Source organism: Scardinius erythrophthalmus (genome assembly GCF_964197995.2).
Source record: "Scardinius erythrophthalmus genome assembly, chromosome: 11".
Classification (NCBI taxonomy): Eukaryota; Metazoa; Chordata; class Actinopteri; order Cypriniformes; family Leuciscidae; genus Scardinius; species Scardinius erythrophthalmus.
In genome coordinates, this window is record NC_138231.1 from 37,784,432 (window position 1) to 37,806,698 (window position 22,267).

The window sequence follows — 22,267 nt, forward strand, 5'->3', positions numbered from 1 at the left end:
GTCTAATAAAAAAGTGTTTTCAGGATAAAATATGAGCGGGCAAATATCGCAATGATTTTTTAAAATTAATCGAGAGAGGCAGATATCGTTATCGCGATTAAAATACGATTAATCGTGCAGCCCTACCCGCATCTAAAGTGTGAAACGCTCCTTTACCTGGGGTTAAAAACGGTGTTTAGAATAACGATAACCCTATAGAGTAGTGCTCGGCAGTATACCAGTTCATACCAAAAACCAGTGTTTATTTTTGTTATGATATGAAAGAAAGGCGTATAGCACTGCTGACTTCAGTGACCCAGATGAGCCTGCATTATCTGTTTTGAGCTGTTGTTATCTTGGAATAACTTACCGCTGGATGTTACTATTGACCAATCAGAATCAAGTATTCCACAGAGCCGTGTAATAATAAAAGTAAGGGATAAAGTACATCCAGCCGGTGGTTCTCTCAAAATAACCTCATCAGGATGATGAGGACCTCGACGCGAAGCGGAGGGGTCTTGGATCAGCCTGAAGGGGGTTATTTGTGTTGACAGTCTTGTCACTTCTTCTTGAGTCTCTCTATCATTGTCTGACTCCGGTTTGAACAAACAAGGCTAAAGGTTTTTGAAATTTTCAGTGCATGTCTATGTGAGGTAAAAGGACACAAGATGTTGAAGCTCCGCACCCTGTGCTGGGAGCAGCAGCTCATTTGCATTTAAAGGGACAGACAGAAAAACTTTGAGTTTTTGCTCACACTCAAAAAGTGACAATATTAACATGCTATATAAAAATATACGTGGGGTATTTTGAACTAAAACTTCACATAATCTACACACTCTGGGGACATCAAAGACTTAGGCCTATTTTACATCTTGTGAAAAGGACATTATACCACCCCTTTAAATCTACAATAAGTAAATCCACTTCACCACCTAATTACTCTTCAACAGCGATGTCATAGAAATATACAGAGCTACCGCTAAAACGGAAGTTAAAAAACAATATTCTAAAGATGGCTGCGCACTTGTTTCTCTGGCAAATAAGGTCTATAGTTTGAAAAATGGAGGGGAGCACGGAATAAAATACCCGGGCCTTAATATTCTCCGACTGAGAGCTTTGATATTTATCTTTAATTCACACATATAGAATGACCGCATCTGCTCCATTGCGATCGGCTACTTTAAACAGCTTTTAGTCCAAAAGAGCGCACATTTAGAAAAACCTTGATACATTCTCATATGTTCACGTCTTATTGCTTAATTTTTTTCACTAAATGATGTGCTCTGGAGAGTTTTGAGGGCTCTATCCACTGCCATCACAATATAGGAATAGGCATACATTATCAAACGAGTTCCCGTTTTATATATTTATAACACAAGCTTATGATTTGTGAGTTATCACACCAGCAAGAGGGCTGTTTTTCCAAACATCTGCACAATCGCAAATGTGACATTTATACAACAGTTCAATAAAGTTAATGAGTAACTTTTATACATTCTGTTTTTGCTCCGTCAAAGAAAACAGGGGTGCGTTCTCCGATAGCGTTGTCTCTTAGCTCGCTACGAAGACTCAAAAGGTACACCTTAACTACAGGTATACCTTTCCTACGTGTGTTCTCCGAACTATACCTTAGGATGTTGCTTAAGGTAAACCTTCTTAAGTTCGACCTTAGCAGGCGCTGTCCATGGTGGAGGCGCTGAATAGGTTGATATCGATGCCTCGATGATCGATTGTGCGCTCTTTCCTTCACAGCGGTATAGGTAAAGTATTGAGAAAACAATGTTATTTATAAAGAAGCGTTTTAGAAATAGTACAAACTGCATTTATCGGGGCTCATTGAAATATGTACATGCAGAAATAAATATGAGTATGTGTTTATAATTTAGCAAGTGTGCAATCCCAAACCCTCACGGCCATAAGTGTGTTAATGTTCTCCACAACGTATGCTGATTATCCACCAGCCATGTAGTTGACATACACTAACTGGCTCCGCGGACGGCGCCGTCTTTGATTTAAAACAAGTACTCGCTGTCTCGCTGCCATAGCTATAAAGTTTGTGCAACTCATCTTTCTTTATATAGACTCCTAAGCCTTTTCTGTCAAATGGTTCGCCAGCTGATGTGCCTTAGGATAGTAATTAAAAAAGCTAACAACCATTAGTGTATGGAAACTTTATTAATGAAAACACTTCCATACACTGGGTGTAGGCTATAACAACTTAAGTATTTTATGTGTAAAATTTTAAAGTAAAGTAAAAATGTAATCTTAATACTAAATCAGATTTTATATTAAATGTTCATATAAAATTTTCTATGTGTAATTAAACTGCGATGTAAAAAAGCTTTTTGCGTAGTGGTGGCCACTAGCGGTATGAACCGTCAGCAGCGATAAGGTATAGCTAAGAGCGCTCCAGACCAACCTTACGAACGTATGACTTACAGAAGGTATACTTAACTAAGAAGGTTTCGGAAACCACGTATTAACGATAAGGCACTTCTTAAGGTACAACTTAAGAACGACGTAGCGTTAAGGTAGCTTCGGAGAACGCACCCCAGAACAAACAGCAGAACCGCTGCGCCTCAGAGCAAAAACAAAATATCTGCATTTTTAACAGAATCAGACAAGTAAAGGATTTAATTAGGCTACCCATTCATAAATACAGTCGTTTGCTAGGTTAAACGAATTAGGATTTTTGAACGAATCGGTTGAATAAAGGATACAACTCCCTCATTAAGATGGAGACTTGCCACCACCTGGCGGTGTTAGTTTCAAAGTTAAAAAGTAGACTTAATTTTTTTCAATCATTTCTACATAACATTTTTTACATTTAAAACAATCTCTTAACATAATTTATGCAATTATAATTTGCTGTGTAAATCCACACATGCCATGTCTAAACAGCCTGTGTCAATCCAAAAATGGATTTTATTGATACCGACTTCCTTTTATTTAGTCATAATAGCCATACACCGTGTCTCTGCATTCTGATTGAATGTGTTGACTAAATTTAAGAATCTGACATAAGAGGACAGATAGCTATGACAATGAATTTAAAAATACTGTTTTCTCTTGGCTTTATTATTAGAGTTTTGATCTTCTCTCAACCGAGAGAGCACATCCTGCATTATATTGTATTATAATGACTATTTAATAATAGCCTACCACTAAACTTTGACTATAGACATGTTGCATATTAATTGTTCTAGGAACCTTTGTGTAATTTGTGCTACTCCATTGATGTTTGTAGCACAAGTAGGGCCCAAACATAAACTCAAGCCCAGCCGCCCCCAGCCCCCTAAGTCCTGCCCTGGGCGTGGGTGTTTTTATATGAATGCATCTTTGAAGGGAACTGACTGTCTTTAGAAAAGTTTCAATGTTATTTTGATTTTTCCTTTTTTTTCTTTATCTTTCCTGATAAAGCAGCGTTTATGAGCGCTGCTGGTTTGTGTACAGCCGTTACGGGGGAAACCGCTATTTCTGCCACTCCTCAAGCACCTCCTGCTGGCACCTCTTTGTAAACAGCATAATTTTGTGGGGCATCAACTATTAAACCTGTATTATTGTGGAATGTTTCTACAATATTCACTCATGACAGTAAAATAAGGCATTCTAAGTCAATCTACTGCAGTATTTCCTCTCTCAATCAGTAGAAAATGTGGTAAACACCCAGTCATGCTTGAGAAAAAAAATAAAAAATACTGTCATATAACGTGAAACCGGTATAATTTTTAAAAATACCGTGATAAATGTTTGGTAATACCGCCCAGCACTACTATAGAGTATCTTTTCTTTCACATGGCCTTCTGCCTTGCATATGTATCTAAATGTAAAAATAATAATAGCTTGATAAAACATCTGATCTCATGTTTTAATTCATATATAATTGGGCTAGGGATGTTAACCGATGACCGTTTGACCGATGGTTGACCGTATCAACGTTAACCGATCAAAGTTTTCGGTAGTCGGTTAAAAAAAAGTGATCTGTAAATTAGGCAATTAGACAGTGGACTTAACGCTACTACAGTTAGCCATCTCATTCCAAGATCTTTTTGTGCGAAGTGAACAAATCTCTCACACTCAATTTTTCATAACTCGCCTGTTTGTACTTAATAAACCAATAAAAACATTTGGCGCGAGGTCACAGCGTTTGGGTTCGCACGCTCACAAGGTTTGTGAAAAGTAAAGGCTACAGGCTAAAACACTCGAGGTTAGAGCCAGGGCAGACGACAGGATGAAGCGTGCGAAGAAAAGGAGTGTGGGACGATTTCACCAAAAAGAATGACACAGATGTAAGTTGCAACTTGTGTGATACAGTGCTTAAATGCAGTAGTAGCACATCATCTATGATGTAAGGTGATGATGATCATCTTTCTTTATTATTGTTAGCACTACCTCAAACTAAAGCGGCGTCTCTTCAGAGCTGTCCTTTTCTTAAATGAGCCGCGGCAATGTTTCAAATGAGCTTCTAACACTAGACAAACGCCTTTATTTTCAACGCGATCACCTTGTACCCAAACCATTTCGAAACTAAGGGGCCATTTGTCCTTCGATTACATACAAGCTCCTCAGCGCCGCGTTTGCGGGACTCATGTTTCGCGCTGTAGGGGATTTAAAAAAAGTGACGTGAGCGGGAGGCAGAGCGGCAGAGAGATGCGACAGTTGCGAAATTGCAGGCGCGGCTCTAAATGGCTGTTATTTCAAATAGCGTAGCATATTAATTTAAACTAATCGGTTAACCGGTTTCAACCGGCTAATGAGGCTCGGTGGTCGGTCAAGAAAATTTTTCGTTTTCGCCATCCCTAAATTGGGCTCAACTGCTGAAATATAAAAAAAATAAATTAATAGAAAAATTCTCAGAAGCCACTGCTTTGAGGGCCCAATATACTCATCTTTGATGACTATTTTGACTGTTTAGGATTTCTGTTTGTTTTGTTTAGAAATGCCTACTTAATGCATAGGCTAATTAACTAATGGGACCTTATTGTAAAGTGTTAACTATTGTTCTTTAGCTATTTGATATGCTTGAAACATTTGTTTACTTTGAACATTTAAATACAATATACATTTATACATGTATCTATACTTAAAAATAATATTATATTCTATAAAATGTTTAGTAAACCTGTTGGGACAACACTTTATTCTAACCTAATTCAATAAGTGATGATACCATATACGATGATAAAAGCTTCAGCAATTATCGTTCATTTTTGCAATTAACTTCAATGGGATTCATTCAGATATCAACTATTCAGTTTTGGATAGTATGTATTCCAATTGTGACTAGTACAGATACTAGTATCTAAGAAAAGAAGTACTAGTAGTGGCATGAGCCTAGAGCCTAAATGTTAAAACAGCTTGCCATATCAGGCCTGAGGATGCTCAATATAGTAAAAAATAAATAAAATAAAAAAATCGAAAAAGTGTGAAAAAAGAAGATAAAAAGTCCAGCTATGCTCTGTGTTCAGAGTTTGATTCAATGTGGAGCACAGAAATTTAACTTCCTGAAATGTCAAAAATATTCCCATCTACGAAAAATAGCTACATGTGATCATGGTCAGCCTGCAAGTTAACACTTAACAGGCACAGGAGGTGGCTCAAATAGTAAACCCCTTCTGCACTGCAATTTACCATTACTTTTTAATGATGCAACTTCACTCCTGTAAGATATGGCAGATCTACAGAATGGCATTTCTCTGAAAATTTGTGAAACGGCATTTAAGATCCAACATTTGAAATAAATCCACTGCTGAAATCTTGGTCTTGAACAGCACTGGGTTTCATTAGATGATAATGATGAGGGCTAGACAAAGGAAGTGAGCACTTAATTCCCATGTGTGTTTGTAAAAGAGAGAGTGCTCAAACAACCCATTGGACAAGGTAAAATATTGGGACCTGAGTCAGCCTGTCATTTTAAGAGAAGGGGGGGAGGGGTGGGGGTGGGGGTGGTTGCCAAGGACAACAAGGGGGAGTGGAAAATGAAAACATGTCCCACTTTCCTTTCCCCATCCAATTTCTCTCTCCAGTGACAGCAGCCAGAGGTCAAGCCAGTGTGCTTGTGGAACTACAGGGACCTTCAAAGACAGCACACTGAAGAAAAATATATATATTAATTCATATTTCTACATCCATCACCCAACTAAAATTTTTTGGCTTAATGTTGAAAAAAAAGAAAACCATTATAGCAATTATGTCAGCAAAGTCCAAATGAATAAGGATGCAGTCCTCATAATGCAGCATATTTCCTTGTTTGTCTGAAATGCAAAAGCCAAATGAGCTGAAACATCATTGTACTGAACACATCTTATCACGTCATAAGATCATCATATTTTTGTTGCAATAAGATTATTATAAGATTATGGATGCGTTGTAAACAAAAGCTCAATAAAACCTTATTTTTGAATCATACCTGGGGCATGGTTAATCGATGCAAACGGATTTGCAGTTGTCTGATGCTTTTCAAGGTTATACAACTGGCAAACTTCTCATGTTACATTGTACACAAGTACAACACACAACACAGTCAGTCTGCAAAACCCTGGCACACTGCTACAGAGAGACAGTGAACCAATTCATAACAGCAAAAGATTTTATAAGGATTCTTGATGGACTGACTAGATCTACTGTCAGCTGTGAAGCATTTATCCCACAGGCACTCAGGATGAGGATGGCCTGACGGTTCAGTGTGAGACAGTTTTGGGACAGTTGGCAGAACTGTCACTAGTCCTATCAGGTCAGTGCTGCGTTGTCACTACATCTTGCATTCACTGATTGTGTACATGTGTTTTCACGTCTTGCGAACTAAAACATTTGTCACAAATTGGACGAGTTGAAAATGACACCAAGTTAACATTATATCCAGCTGACTAATGTAGATTAGGTTTGCAAGAATGACTGGAGATAGTCTTGAAAATATCCATCAAGAATGGGTTTAAAAACCAAAAAGTTTGGGATCAGTAAATATTTGTTTTAAAGAAATTAATACTCGTATTCAAAAAGGACACATTAATCAAAAGTGAAAGTAACCTTTATAATTTTACAAAAGATTTCTGATTAAAAAAAATGCTTGTTCTTTTGAACTTTCCTAAAAAAAAGAAAAAGTCTCAGTTTCCACAGAAATATTAAGCAGCACAAATGTTTTCAACGAATAAAAAATTAAGAAATGTTTTTAAGCACCAAATCAGGATCATTTGACACTGAAGACTAGGCAATGGCTGCTGAAAATTACAGGAATAAATTACATTTTTAACAGTATTTTTGATCAAATGCAGCCTTGGTGAGCATAAAAGACTCTTCAAAAAAATCTTATTGACTGGCCCAAATAAGCCAGCAGAAAAAATAATAAAAAAATTGTTGTTAAGCCCTGCCCATATGTTTCATCTAGTGCCATGCACACTATGCATTGTGCTTTTGCTAAAACAGCTCACAAAAAAAAAAAAAATGAATAACGTTTTGAAGAATCTTTACTCAGCTAATTTCCACACAATTATAGCACTAAATGAAGAACCAAAAACAACATAAAAAATACACAGCAAAAGCGGTTCCTCTGACTCTTGCATTAAAGGGTTAGTTCACCCAAAAATGAAAATTCTGTCAGTAATTACTCACCCTCATGTTGTTCCAACCCCGTAAGACTTTCGTTCATCTTCGGAACACAAATTAAGATATTTTTGATGAAATCTGAGAGCTGGATCACTCCTCCTGCAGGCTTATGGACACTATAACTTGCTGGCCCAGAAAATGTATTAAAGACATTGTTAATATAGTCCAAGTGACTCCAGTGGCTCAATCTTAAGTTTATAAAGTGACGACGAGAATACTTTTTGCGCGCAAAAACAAACAAAAATAACGACTTTATTCCACTTTTCATTTCCTTCTCTCTGGACCTCGAGTCTTTTCAAGTAGTGTTTAAGCGTAGCGCGTCTGTGTTGCACGTCACCATGTAAGCTCACTATTGGCCGACGCTGGTCATGTGTGTGATACATGGCGACGTGAAACACAGACGCGCTACGCTTAAACACTACGTAAAAAAAACTCGAGGTCCAGAGAGAAGGAAATGAAAAGTGGAATAAAGTCGTTATTTTTGTTTGTTTTTGCGCACAAAAAGTATTCTCGTCACTTTATAAACTTAAGATTGAGCCACTGGAGTCACTTGGACTATATTAACGATGTCTTTAATACATTTTCTGGGCCAGCAAGTTAAGGTGTCCATAAGCCTGTGGAGGAGTGATCCAGCACTCAGATTTCATCAAAAATATCTTAATTTGTGTTCCGAAGATGAACGAAAGTCTTATGGGGTTGGAACAACATGAGGGTGAGTAATTACTGACAGAATTTTCATTTTTGGGTGAACTAACCCTTTAAATTCCAGTCATACGAAAGTCATACAGAAAGCTATGAGGAAAAGATCAAAATAGAAGTATTTTTTCACTGAGGTGCTAACACAAACTGCAGCAAGCAGGATCAGGGAATACAATTTTTTATATCTTTATATCTATCTTGAATACATTCTCAGCAGTTTTTAAATTATAATCTCACTGGATGGGAAGATTATCAGTGAATAATGACTTTTAAAATCATATGACTTGCAGATTTTTAAAACCATATGACTTGTAGTATAGAGCACACAAGTCATTTGGACAACTTTTATATTTCCAATTGAGCTGTGGTCACTGATCTTCAAGAAACTTCTTCAAAAAAATCTCATATCTGGCGCAGAAGAAGATTTGGAAATAACATGAGGGTGAGTAAATGATGGCAGAGCTCACATTTTCAGGTCAACTATCCCTTTAACACAGAACTGCAGCACCGTCAGACGTAAATCTGACTTAACTGTTGGCACAAGCACATATTGCAGCACAGCAGCAGAGGAAAGGATGGCCTACATCACAGGAAGATGAAAAAAGAGGGGGAAACCCCTACGCATTGACCACAGTCACAACACGTTTACAACATACTGCAGGACCCAAACCACAAACTGCTCTCTTCACTCAACTGTTTCTTGAATTACCCACGTTGATGAACAACAATGCTGCTGATTGAGCTATATTAAGGACGACATTCTCTCAACAAAGAAGTGGCAGATAAAACCGCACAGAATTGGTTTGGTTTTGTTTCATTAAAACGTTTACCTTTGATTCCCATGGGCAGGCACAAGGCTATCGGTAAATCACACCATCTCTACTCTTTGTATGTGTGTGTGTGTGTGTGTGTGTGTGTGTGTGTGGGGGGGGGGGGGGTGATCTGATAATCAAGGGAACTTGAAATCCAGCAATTTGGGTTCAGCAATTCTTCATTAGCAAATCTCACAACAAATGTTAAGGCTCCTGTGAACACAAGAGTCAAGAGGCTCCATATGGGAAACTGAGAGATACTGTAGAGGTGAATGAACTCAGGGGGGGCCAAACAGGATGGGACTTGATGTAAACCAATTTGGTCATCAGTTAAAACTTTACCTTTAATTAGACCCTGATGACTTCCAGAATTCCAGAGGAAATAAACAGTCGAGACAAAGACAGGGGAATATGTTCCTGTCCACTAATTTTCCTAAACAATACCCTGTCCAATTACAGAGGTCCAAAATAAGGCAGAGTACAGTTGCCTCTTTTCTAAATACAAATAAAGGCAGGTCAGTGAGGGAGAACCTGTTAGATGATGCAAAAAAAGCTCTCTCGTGGGGACTATACAAGTTTTTTATAAGCAGAAACATATCAAACACGCAAAGTAAGCTTTTTGATCTCATTAGTGTCAATATGTTATGCTGGGCAACTGAAAGAGTATCTCCTAAATCAAGCATGTCACATATTTGAAACCAAACTGGTTACAGCATGCTGGTAGCTACTGACAGCTCCACTTGAGCATGCAAGCTTATTCCTAGTATGATTCTTCCTCTTTATTAAATGACGTGTCCGCATACATGAAGGCATTACATCTCTAATAACTGAAAACTACGCATTCTCAGCTAGCCTAGCTTCATGTGGTTTTAGCATTCAGGTGGTTCTTAACAGCTCTTTTGGGTGAAAAAGTTACTAAAATGCGGCTTATCTGGTTGTTTCAACCTCTTTGTGCAATAAACTAAAGAACTTACGTAGTGTTAATGTTTTCTTTTGGTTTAGCATGCAAGCTAACCATAATAACTAAGCTTTGCTTACTAGTTCTGTGTGGAAGAGTGAAATAGGTTACTATATGAAGTTTAGCAGGTTATAATAACCAACATTACGGATAAACAGTCAAGGACTGTAGTGATTTTAATACACAAGGCATAACTGTAAATGTAGCTAATTCAGCAGCTCGCCATGGCAGATTAGCAAGCAAAGCAAAAAAGGAGAAAAAATGCCCTACCTGAGTCAAGTTTACTGCTCCACTCTTCTCTTCTTGCTCATAAAACGAGCCAAAATCCAAGCCAGCGACTTCTGATATTTGCTTAGCCGAGCAAATTCGCTCGCACTTTTCTTTCGTAGTGTTATTGAATAAAAAAAAAAGCCTCTTGCGCGTCCCAGGTTCACACACACATACACACAAACACATATAAGACGCGCTAGCAGGCTGCTAGTACTTTTACGTTACACCATCCGTCCTACATTACTCGCTTTTAATGCCTCGTTCAACAACAAAACAGCTCAATTAGAGTCTGTGCTCTTCGCTTTCAGTTTCCGTGAGCAAATATTACATGTAGTGTTGTATCCTCCTCTTATTCAGTAAAACAATGAGGGGAGGGCTAAGCTTCAGAATTCGGTTAGCAATGTCGCTACGCCATCTATCTGCTCGAGCTCAGATTAGGCACACAGCAAAAAGGTCCAATCAACCTTCTTGGTTGGACCTATGGGCCAAATAAGACAACAGTGTCGAAATGTAGTGAAGCAATACATTAAAGGCGATTTTTTTCAGTCAAATAATTCGTTTTTATATATCTATACATTATTGTTTAAAAAGTTTGGGGTTAGTAAGATTTTTTAAATAAATTAATACCTTTATTAATTCTTAAATCAATCAAAGGAGACAGTAAAGACAAGGTTCTATTACAAATAAATTCTGTTCTTATACACTGTATTATAATAATATATTATAGCTTTATAATAATAAAAGATGATTGCATTGAGATGGAAGCCTCCTCATTCACTTTCTGTTAAATGTTGGATTCTTACATTTTTGGGTGAGATTCTTCTAGAACTGTCTACTGCTTGTCTACATATTTTCGTTTGACTGGTTGTTGTGATTTTGAAATGCTTTAATATGTTGTTGTTCCTTTCCCTTCAATAAACATTTGATAACAAAAAAAGCTATATAATAATAATAATATACTATATGTTATAATATAAACTTATAATAATAATAATAATGATATTATTTATATATATATATATATATATATATATATAAAGAATTAGTACACACACACACACATATATGTATATATATAATGTGTGTGTGTGATATTCTATTAAATTAATTTAAAAAAAAAATTTCAAATATAATAATTCTTACTAATAATATAATATAATATAATATAATATAATATAATAGAATGTTTATTCACTCATCAGGCTTTTTTCCACTATGTCCACTAGGTGACTTCAAATGATGGCCTAATTTTTCATAAATCTTCATGGCATCATTCATAATTTATGCAAATGTAGATTAAATTCATTTTAAAGATAATATAAAAAAAGACTTATTTGTTATTTCAATAACTTTATACACACCTCTCACAAAGGTTGGTATGGAGATTATGATTTCAAAAAGCTACCTTGTTTTCAGGATGTTTTCCCCCCTACTTTCAGATCACTAGGTTTAATGGTTTTGGGAGGGAAAAAAATCCTCAGCCACAATTTCTTCTTTCCACAGAAGATATCAAAATAGCATAATAACAGGACACAAAAAGATTGCTCACACCCAGTACATAAACCAAACAAAGAGAAGGGTGTATCCACCGTGGACAGACTGTGGAAGTGTTGAATGGCAAGCGGTGTTCTAACATGAAAGACAAGCCTCTGTAATGTGATCACCAGCATGAATGAGGTACAATACCATAGGCCATACTGACAGCTGACAGAACACACAGCCAGCTGCACTACTTTCTGCACTTTTATCTCCCTTTAATCTGCTCCTCTAATCAGATCTCTTGTAATTTGTAACTCTTTGTACTGGACACAGCCCTAAATGCACACTAAGCAGAGAGCCAGGTGTTTCTCGCTACCTATGTTCCTGTGAACTCACATGCTGTCAAACAGCGGCTGCAAACCATGGTGTAAATCACACAAGACATTAATTGTACAAGAAAACATAGTTACGGTCTGTGGGAGAAATATATTATGAGCCAAATGTGCTTTGCTTGCTATAATTTCATGGGTTATAGTTGATGTAAATCAAGGACAATGTCATGTTTGGTTCTTTGATAAATAATGACGTTACATGCTACTGTTTCATTTCACATCTTGTTGAAAGGGAGAAAAGTTAGTGGGGGTCGTATTGTCTAGGCCCCTCCCAAAGAGTGGGCTGGTTTTGGAAGATGAAGTCCATTATATGACAGGATACATCTATTTTCTCTTCAGCAGTCCTGAGGCAGGAAACCCAGCGGTTGCACTCAGTGAACATCCCCTCTTTCCTATTCCCTTAACCTCTCTCTCTCTCTCAGACGCATCCAGACTCAGTGCTGACCCATACAGCTGGAGGGATGCTGGCCTTTCTGAGGGGAGCTGTGCAGCCAGTGACAGTCAGCAAGGCGAGGGATATTGTCCAGAAGCGGAACTCCAGCATCTACAGCAAACCACCCAAAAGCAAGATCGGACCTGGGGTGAGTGAAACAATTACAAAATCCTAAAAGGTTGCAAAGATTCATGGGATCAGTTTAACTGAGGTCAATGGAGATAATGCACAGAAAAAAAAACTTTTTTCAAGATTTATGCATTTCAGTTAATAGTAAAATTTCATCAAATTGAATGAAATAATCCGTTTATATTATGAATTAAGAATATTAAATGAGTAAAAAAACAACACATTTTTTTTCTATGAATCTTAAACTTAAACACATTTTCTCCCACCCCACGTTTCTGAATATGAATCACATAAAAACTAAATCGCCCATTCTCTTGTTCCATTAAGATTTACACAAAATGTTTTATTAAGCTTTTACTAATTTAATTCATAATATGAGTAATATGTAGGGATTATTCAATTTAATTTGTTGGATATTACTATTAATTGAATTGTGTACATTTTGAAAAAAGGCTTACAACTATTTTGAATGTGGGATTAGCTCGGATGACTCTTTGTATTGGAGAACATAATCCTTGTGTTTGGACAAGAACAGAATTACAATGTCAAATCAAGTTTGAATCATTTAAAACACCAAATTGATTTCAGATAATTATATATATACATATACAATGTATATGGGGGTCAGTACTATTTACTTTTTTTTTTTTTTTTAATTACTTTATTCAGCCAAATAAGATGCATTTAAATATATATATTTTTAATATCACTAGCACAACTGTTTTCAACATTGATAATAATGTAAAATCTTTCTTGAGCACCAAAACAAGACATATTGGAATGATTTCTGAAGGATCAAGTGAGACTGAAAACCGCAAAAAATCACAACTCATTATATTTTTATATTTCGTAGATTTCGTATCATCATATATTATATTATATAGTTTCTTTTTTGAGTTTTACTTCCAAAAGTTGAGATAATTGTAAAAACAAAAACAAAACAAAAACACAGTGTGGAGTAATGGTTGCTGAAAATACAGTTTTGCCATCACAGGAATAAATTACATTTTAAAAAATAGACAAACGTTTAATAATATTATTTCACAGTATTACTGTTTTTGAATTAAATAGTGGTGTAAATAGTCAATTTCATGTGTGCATTCCTGTGTTTTTCTGCAGCAAAGTTTCTTGATTATGTCTGTGTTTGCCGTTGCCCTCCTGGCCCCTGCCGGGTGGATTCTGCACCACATCCCAGAATATCGTCAAAGAGCAAAACCCCCACCATCCTGAAGAAAGCACACCGGTGTACCACAGACAGACCTGGCTGCCTCTAAAGCATTATTCACCTCCAGTGAGAAATGTAGATCTTTATAACATACAACATCATGAGCAACATCACAAGTAATATAATAACAACAATACATTAATACAATTATCAAATAATACAGTTAAACAATTGTTTGAGAGGGAGAAAAGGCCCCATTTGAATCTAATGAGAAATATAATTTCATGGTGTTTAATGCCTTAGGACTGTGGCCCTTAATGACATTGTAAGCAGTGGCCCTGCCTTTTTTCCTGTAATAAAGTTTTTTTTAAAACCACCTGTTTTGATTGATAACTTGTTTAAAACTGTTTTTTTAACTTGTGTTTCACTGTGATAAATGTTCTTGGCTTGGGGGCATTTTTTAGAAGTATACATGGAATATATAGAATTGGGTAGGCAAATTCTTTTAATCAGTCCCCCGTTTCTATGTCAACACTATCAATGCCAAAATGAATCTGCAGCAGTCAGGTGGTGCAAGTAAGAGCTTTGTAAGTTGTTTGCATTCATTATTATTGTAATGTTACGTGCTTTGAGACATGAGGTAATTTAACGCCGCTTCTCGTGATGCTTTGCAGACTCTGTCTTTTGGAGACGTTCTGAAGGGAGGGTGGGATCTTGTGCTGCATCCTAATTTGACTACATATAGCCTATACTCCCTAAAAGTATGTACTCTTTTTGTAATAAAAAGTACATACTTTTGAATGTGTAAAGAGTAGACAAGCTTAGGGACATACTACTTCGTCATAACTTTAACGGACAGCTCTGCCGCTTAGTTACGTGCATTCTGTCACCATTGAAACTGCAGTTACCCCCATCCGGGTATCTTTGGAATACTCATTTCAACATACTACAATTTGGGACACACACTAATTCAAATTTCGAATACTATTTAGGATGGATAGTATGTGAATTCAAAGCTAGCTTGCTATTGCTAACCTCTCTAAAATTACCTTCCCTACCTTTAAGGTACTAATATGCCCTGAAGGGGAGAATCTGGAATCTGGCTGCATATCTAATGAGTGATTATAATCAAGGAATGAATCAATATTTTTCCTTCTTAATATCAAATGATTTTAATGACTTCTCTAGGCTTATGAGATTTTACTTTGTTATAGAAGCTACCAGTGTGATTACTGAAATGTTATTTTCATGTATTCTCTATTTGATATCTGAATGCAGTAACAGTGCTTGCTCATTTAGCCCGACTTCCAGAAATGAGATATGGGCTTGTTTTGTGTTTGAGAAAGGTCTTCAACGTGTTAAAACATACAGGGGTCATTGAAGTCTATAGTTTAAGGGACCATTTCTCAGTTAAAACCTTCCTTTTCATTTAGACTAAGTCCTATCCTCGAGAGAAAGAACATATTATCTTGACTCTCCTGTTTATAGTTAGAGCCTGGCCAAATCCAACCTTGGAAACGCTGTGTGTCTGTGTGTGTTAGTCTTTTTGGTTACAGGTTAAGGAACCACTGGCAGTATTGGAGATTGACTGAGTTGTTGTTCGGGACAGGCTGGTGCCCAGCATCCCAAATCTGAGAACTGGAAGGTCATGACGTGCCTAACTTCAGGGTCCGAGTGTCAGCCGATAATCGATGGAGATATGCTTCAGTCTATCTGTATGTGGAAAATTACTATGTTTATCTATAGCCAGTCAGAATCCTTCAACCTGAAGCAAGGACGTATAGCTTAGACCTTGGTGAGGGGTATAACTGCTGTGATCTTTGTAACTGTAAGCGTGGCGGTCTATGAACTCTTGAAGCTGACTTCTGGTGATGAAACTGCAAACTATCTTCAGTAAAACTTTTCTTTAATTTATTATAATTCTGACTCTTGTCTTAAAGGGTTAGTTCACCCAAAAATTAAAATTCTGTCAGTAATTACTCACCCTCATGTTGTTCCAACCCCGTAAGACCTTCGTTCATCTTCGGAACACAAATTAAGATATTTTTGATTAAATCTGAGAGCTGTCTCACTCCTCCATAGGCTTCTAAGTGATTGAAACTTGCTGGCCCGGAAAAGTTATTAAAGAGATTGTTAATATAGTCCAAGTGACTCCAGTGGCTCAATCTTAAGTTTATAAAGCGACGAGAATACTTTTTGTGCGCATAAACAAACAAAAATAACGACTTTATTTTACTATTCATTTCCTTCTCTCTGAGCCTCGAGTTAGTTTACGTAGTGTTTTTGCGTAGCGCGTCTGTGTTGCACGTCATCACGCATCACACACATGACAAGCGTCGACCAATAGTGAGCCTACGTGGTGACGTGCAACACAGACGCGCTACGCAAAAACACTACGTAAACTAACTCGAGGCTCAGAGAGAAGGAAATGAATAGTAGAATAAAGTCGTTATTTTTGTTTGTTTTTGCGCACAAAAAGTATTCTCGTCGCTTGATAAACTTAAGATTGAGCCACTGGAGTCACTTGGACTATATTAACGATCTCTTTAATAACTTTTCCGGGCCAGCAAGTTTCAATCACTTAGAAGCCTATGGAGGAGTGATCCAGCTCTCAGATTTCATCAAAAATATCTTAATTTGTGTTCCGAAGATGAACGAAGGTCTTACGGGGTTGGAACAACATGAGGGTGAGTAATTACTGACAGAATTTTCATTTTTGGGTGAACTAACCCTTTAATTAATCATTTCTGGTTCTGGGACTTTGACTGTAAATCCCCTTACAGCAGGGGCAAAGGTGTACCCTTTGAAAGGGTACCGCCCCATGACAGCTTTTGTACCTTTTTGTCTGAGAGTGAATTTACAATTCATTATTGATTCAGTTTATATGGTCTATGTTTTGGATGCATATTTGGGTGGCCAAATATAATATTGCCTTACAGAGCTGTAACCTAATTTGGTTAGAGCATCAGGTTAAACCCTTACTAATGTTAAGAAACACCCTGAGATTTTTTTTTTTATGAGCACAAAGAGTCAGGACCTCAGTTCAACATCTCATCTTTTTACAGAACAGTGTCCATGTGACTATTTTAGGGGTTTTGGGACCTGCACAAACCCCCTGCTGGTCTAAATAACACCCAGGTTTACCCAGGAGTCTCTCATTCAGGTATTGACTCATCTCTGCTAAGCTTCAGTAGAGTTGCAAGGTGATAGCTGCCGGCTAAATGGCAAGCTACCACCCACATTGAGCATCTCAAAAGGTTTGTATACTTGAGGAAACTAGACCACTGATGTGCTTGATAACATCCCAAACACTAACATGATACGGTCAATGTTTGTCCATGAATGTTTCAATCCTCTTTGGAGCAAAGGAAACCTCATTATGTGATGGGCTAAGGACGGTCATAACAGTAATTTTTTAAAAGTTTTTAATCATGATGCTATTCACATGTACAGGCCTTTTTTAAATTTATATTTAGCCACACAACAATTTTTTTTTTTTTTTTTAATCTGACTGTTCTCTGAACATTCCAAACCTCCAGTTCTTAGTAGTTATGCAAATGTTAATGAGTGATTCATTTTATCATTTTGCAAACATTAAAAACATTTGGAACCAAGTAGTTGGCTAACATTTAAAACATGTTAGATGAACATCCAACAAAAAACAACAACAACAATAAGACCAAATAACTTTGAAAGAACATTCTATTAACATTACTGGAGAATTTTTGTTCATAAATTTGAAAGAACATTGCCAGAACATTAGCAGCGTTCTGAGAACGTTCCCTGTTAGCTGGCTATCTGAAGAGCCTGAAGAAGAATTACAATGTATTACAAAGTTGTATTGGGCTACAACCTGTCTGAGAGTTGCCACCATGGCGAGTGATAACAATTCGTTCAAGTGCTGAAAAATGTAAAAATCATCTCATCCAGAAATCAGAAAAGGGTGCAAATAACAGTTCAGTGCAAAATATGTTTGCCAACTAAAATGCTATTGACATCAAAGGTTTCAATGTCAAACCATTAAATAAAGTAGGAAAGGCATTGCCTACTCCCGCCTGCCACACCATGCTACTAATGTGTATTCAAGACTTGTTTTAACTCTGTATTGCTTGGTGCACGTCCAGTAGTTTATTTAACGATGTTAATCTCCATTCATAACAAATTAGTCTGCTAGCTTGCTAAAGACATACCAGCCACACTTCTATTTATGAACCCTTTGACAGAAAATATATAGCTAACGTTTTTCCTCATTGAATAAGGTTGGTAACCATGCCATATCTAATATTTGTTATTTCAGCATTGTTGGAGTTTCTTGATAAATAAATTATTCTTGCAACCTGCCTTCATCTTCGTCATCTCTGGATCAGCAATACAATTGAAATAGTTACTACTTATTACATTTGGGTAACTTGTAATCTGTAACCTATTTCCAAAAAAAAAAACCTTTGCAACACTGTGCATGGATTTAGTTTTAGTCATGTCTACTATAAGGGGAAAATTAATGGGGATTGCAGCCATGAAATGGACTTATTTCAGCAAAATGGATAAATTAAATTCCTTGTATCTTTTCTCTGTTAAACGCTTACTGGTCGTAACCGTGGTTCTATGAATGGTGGAAGACCGCCAGATCCAATCACATCGAGAATCTTGTATCAATTCAGTCACACGTGACTATAACAGCTTCCGAATACGTCACGGTCGGTCTCAATCCGAGTGATCTGAGATTCTGGCGGTCTTTCACAATTCATAGAACCACAGTAACCAGCGTTCTATTTCACTGTTCCAGACCGCCAGAGACGATCAATACATGGTGGAAGACGAATGTAGCCAAGTCATGAGGATATGAAGCTCAAGTGTTTTCTGGCAATATAGCAGAACTAAAAGTAGTAGGAGGAGGAGCCACATTAATTCTATTGAGAGTGAGGAGTTGTCGTCACGGTATAGAGCCCCTCCCCTCGATCCGCCATGTTGGCAGGATTCCAGCGGCAAAACATCATTGTTTACGTGTGCTGTTAACTCGGTAGTAGAGGAGGTTTTCGCAATTCCGCACTGTTTTACCATGCCTGGAAGTAAAAACTGCTCCAGTGTTTGTCACAAGAAGCCAAGCGCCGACATTAGGCATTTCTCAATAGCAAGTACGCAAAGTTCGGACTTCAATGTCAAGTGCAGCTCAGGAGAATGACTCCCGACGCGCGTCACTCAGCTCGCTCTGCTACTCCGGTTATCTCACTCTGTATGTACATTTTAGGCAACAATAAAACGAATTAAAGCTGCAAGCAGCGATGAAAGGGCCCTCGCACCCGTGCCATCAACACTCGGTGGCTTTAGGAAGACAGAACATGGTTGGGCAATGTACATTTTAAGGAGGTATATATAGTAAGAGTATGTCAAAGTCAGTTACAAAATGTTTTGTATAATGGTGATAATAGCATGCTTCATGACTCAGCTAAGTGTTGCTAGCATGTTTAGTATGTTTCTAGCATGCTTAGTACACAATAATTATGTTGTTAGTACTGCATTACTGTGTTAACCATGTCAGTTTCTGTTGCCAGTAGTTGGGGCTATGTCTATATCTGAATATTGCTATGTAGATGTGTTCAGTGCAGGACTTTTATCAAACATGTGAAGTTTGGGGCAGATTGGACATTGTATGCTTGAGTTACAACAACTTCCTTTAGCATTTCTAGCATGTTTTATGATGTTTCTAGCATTTTACATATTGATTTTGGGGTAGATTGGACATTGCATTCCTGAGTTACAGCAAATTCATATTTAATTGCAGTAATATCATGCTTTAGCACTTAGCTAAGTGTTTGCTAGTATGTTTTAGCATGTCTCTAGTATGTTGGTAGGATATTTAGCACCTACTGGCATTTTTTTATATGTTATTAGGAGTCCAGAACAGTGTTAAACGTCACTTTCTTTTGCCAGCAGGCGGCGCTATGACTATAACTGAATATGAGCATGGACATGTGTTCAAAAGATAACTCTTATCAAACGTGTGAAGTTTGGGGTAGATTGGACATTTTATGCTTAAGTTACAACAACTTCCTTGAGCTTTTATAGCATGCTTTAGAACTTAGCTAAGTGTTGCTAGCATGTTTCTTCCATGTTACATATTAAGTTTTGGGTAGATTGAACATCCCATGCCTGTGTTACAACAAATTCCCATTTAATTGCAGTAATATCATGATTTAGCACTTATCTAAGTGATTGATAACATGTTTTAGCATGTTTCTAGTATGTTGTTAGCATGTTTAGCACATGCTGGCACTTTTTTATATGTTATTAGGAGTCCACAACAGTGTTTAACATGTCACTTCCTGTTGCCAGCAGGTGGCGCTATGACTGTAACTGAATATGAGCATGGTCATGTGTTCAGGACAGAACGCTTATCAAAAGTGTGAAGTTTGGGGCAGATTGGACATTGCCTTCTTGAGTAACAACAACATCCTGTTTCATTGAATTAGCATGCTTTAGCACTCAGCTAAGTTTTGCTAGCATGTTTTAACATGTTTCTAGCATGTTTAGAAGTCAATGGCATTTTTAACATGTTGCTAGAACGGCATCAACGTGTTAAACATGACACTTCCTGTTACCAGTAGGTGGCGCTATTACTATAACTGAAAATTCTCATGTAGATGTGTTCAGGCCATGACTCTTATCAAACGTGTGAAGTTTGGGGCAGATTTGACATTCCGTGCCTGAGTTACAGCAAATTCCTATTTAATTGCAGTAATAGCATGCTTTAGCACTAAGCTAAGTGTTTGCTAGCATGTTTTAGCATGTGTCTAGTATGTTGTTAGCATGTTTAGCACTTGCTGGCACTTTTTTATGTTATCAGGAGTTCACAACAGTGTTAAACATGTCACTTCCTGTTGCCAGCAGGTGGCGCTATGACTGTAACTGAATATGAGCATGGTCATGTGTTCAGGACAGAACGCTTATCAAAAGTCTGAAGTTTGGGGCAGATTGGACATTGCCTTCTTGAGTAACAACAACATCCTGTTTCATTGAATTAGCATGCTTTAGCACTCAGCTAAGTTTTGCTAGCATGTTTTAACATGTTTCTAGCATGTTTAGAAGTCAATGGCATTTTTAACATGTTGCTAGAACGGCATCAACGTGTTAAACATGACACTTCCTGTTACCAGTAGGTGGCGCTATTACTATAACTGAATATTCTCATGTAGATGTGTTCAGGCCATGACTCTTATCAAACGTGTGAAGTTTGGGGCAGATTGGACATTCCGTGCCTGAGTTACAGCAAATTCCTATTTAATTGCAGTAATAGCATGCTTTAGCACTAAGCTAAGTGTTTGCTAGCATGTTTTAGCATGTGTCTAGTATGTTGTTAGCATGTTTAGCACTTGCTAGCACTTTTTTATATGTTATCAGGAGTTCACAACAGTGTTAAACATGTCACTTCCTGTTGCCAGCAGGTGGCGCTATGACTGTAACTGAATATGAGCATGGTCATGTGTTCAGGACAGAACGCTTATCAAAAGTGTGAAGTTTGGGGCAGATTGGACATTGCCTTCTTGAGTAACAACAACATCCTGTTTCATTGAATTAGCATGCTTTAGCACTCAGCTAAGTTTTGCTAGCATGTTTTAACATGTTTCTAGCATGTTTAGAAGTCAATGGCATTTTTAACATGTTGCTAGAACGGCATCAACGTGTTAAACATGTCACTTCCTGTTGCCAGCAGGTGGCGCTATGACTGTAACTGAATATGAGCATGGTCATGTGTTCAGGACAGAACGCTTATCAAAAGTCTGAAGTTTGGGGCAGATTGGACATTCCATGCCTGAGTTACAGCAACTTCCTGTTTCATGGCGAAACATCAAAATTTGTCAGGCCGCCGAGGACCCGCCCTTCGACGAAAACTCAAGATCTTCGCAATTTAACGTCGCAAAGGCCTTAAGATTACACTCACCAAATTTGAAGATGATCAGATTAAAACTGTAGGAGGAGTTCGTTAAAGTACGAGGCCTGAAAATGGCAAAAACTGCACAAAAATCTGAGAGGAAGTTGAAAATGGCTGACTTCCTGTTGTGTTTAGGGCTACGCTCCAAGAGACTTTTTTGTAGGTATTAGGTCCTTACATGTATGTACCGAATTTCGTACACGTACGTGGAACATAGCGGGAGGCGCACTCCGTTGAACTTTTATAGGTGGCGCTATCGAGCCATTTTGCCCCGCCCAATTCTGAAACCTATATCAGATGTAAATTTTCGCCAGTTCTGACGCGTGTGCAAAGTTTCGTGAGTTTTCGAGCATGTTTAGGCCCTCAAAAATGCGATTAAATTAACTAGTGCAAAAAATGCCCGTGCAAAATCAGTTTTT

The 22,267-nt window shown here is 37.5% G+C and overlaps 2 protein-coding genes across 2 annotated transcripts in view; one reads left to right on the forward strand and one right to left on the reverse strand.

Moving 5' to 3' along the window:
* Positions 1-10,494, reverse strand: part of btbd7 (BTB (POZ) domain containing 7) — a 56,726-nt gene extending 46,232 nt beyond the window's left edge. The window contains exon 1 of the mRNA XM_081379369.1: positions 10,321-10,494. The gene's annotated coding sequence lies outside the window, so the exon portion shown is untranslated. The remainder of the gene's footprint in view (positions 1-10,320) is intronic.
* On the forward strand, positions 9,070-14,114 carry LOC308698903 (uncharacterized protein). The gene is made up of 3 exons (XM_081379372.1): positions 9,070-9,143; positions 12,614-12,772; positions 13,873-14,114. Exons 2-3 carry the CDS (start codon positions 12,653-12,655, stop codon positions 13,981-13,983), a joined length of 231 nt encoding a protein of 76 aa, XP_081235498.1. The 5' UTR covers positions 9,070-9,143; positions 12,614-12,652; the 3' UTR covers positions 13,984-14,114.
* Positions 14,115-22,267: the final 8,153 nt, after the last annotated feature.

Bases quoted from the DNA above. Each gene is read 5' to 3' on its own strand.
- LOC308698903 (XM_081379372.1), top strand. From the start codon at position 12,653: ATGCTGGCCTTTCTGAGGGGAGCTGTGCAGCCAGTGACAGTCAGCAAG. The intron at 12,773-13,872 runs GTGAGTGAAACA...GTTTTTCTGCAG, and splicing joins AAAGCAAGATCGGACCTGGG to CAAAGTTTCTTGATTATGTC.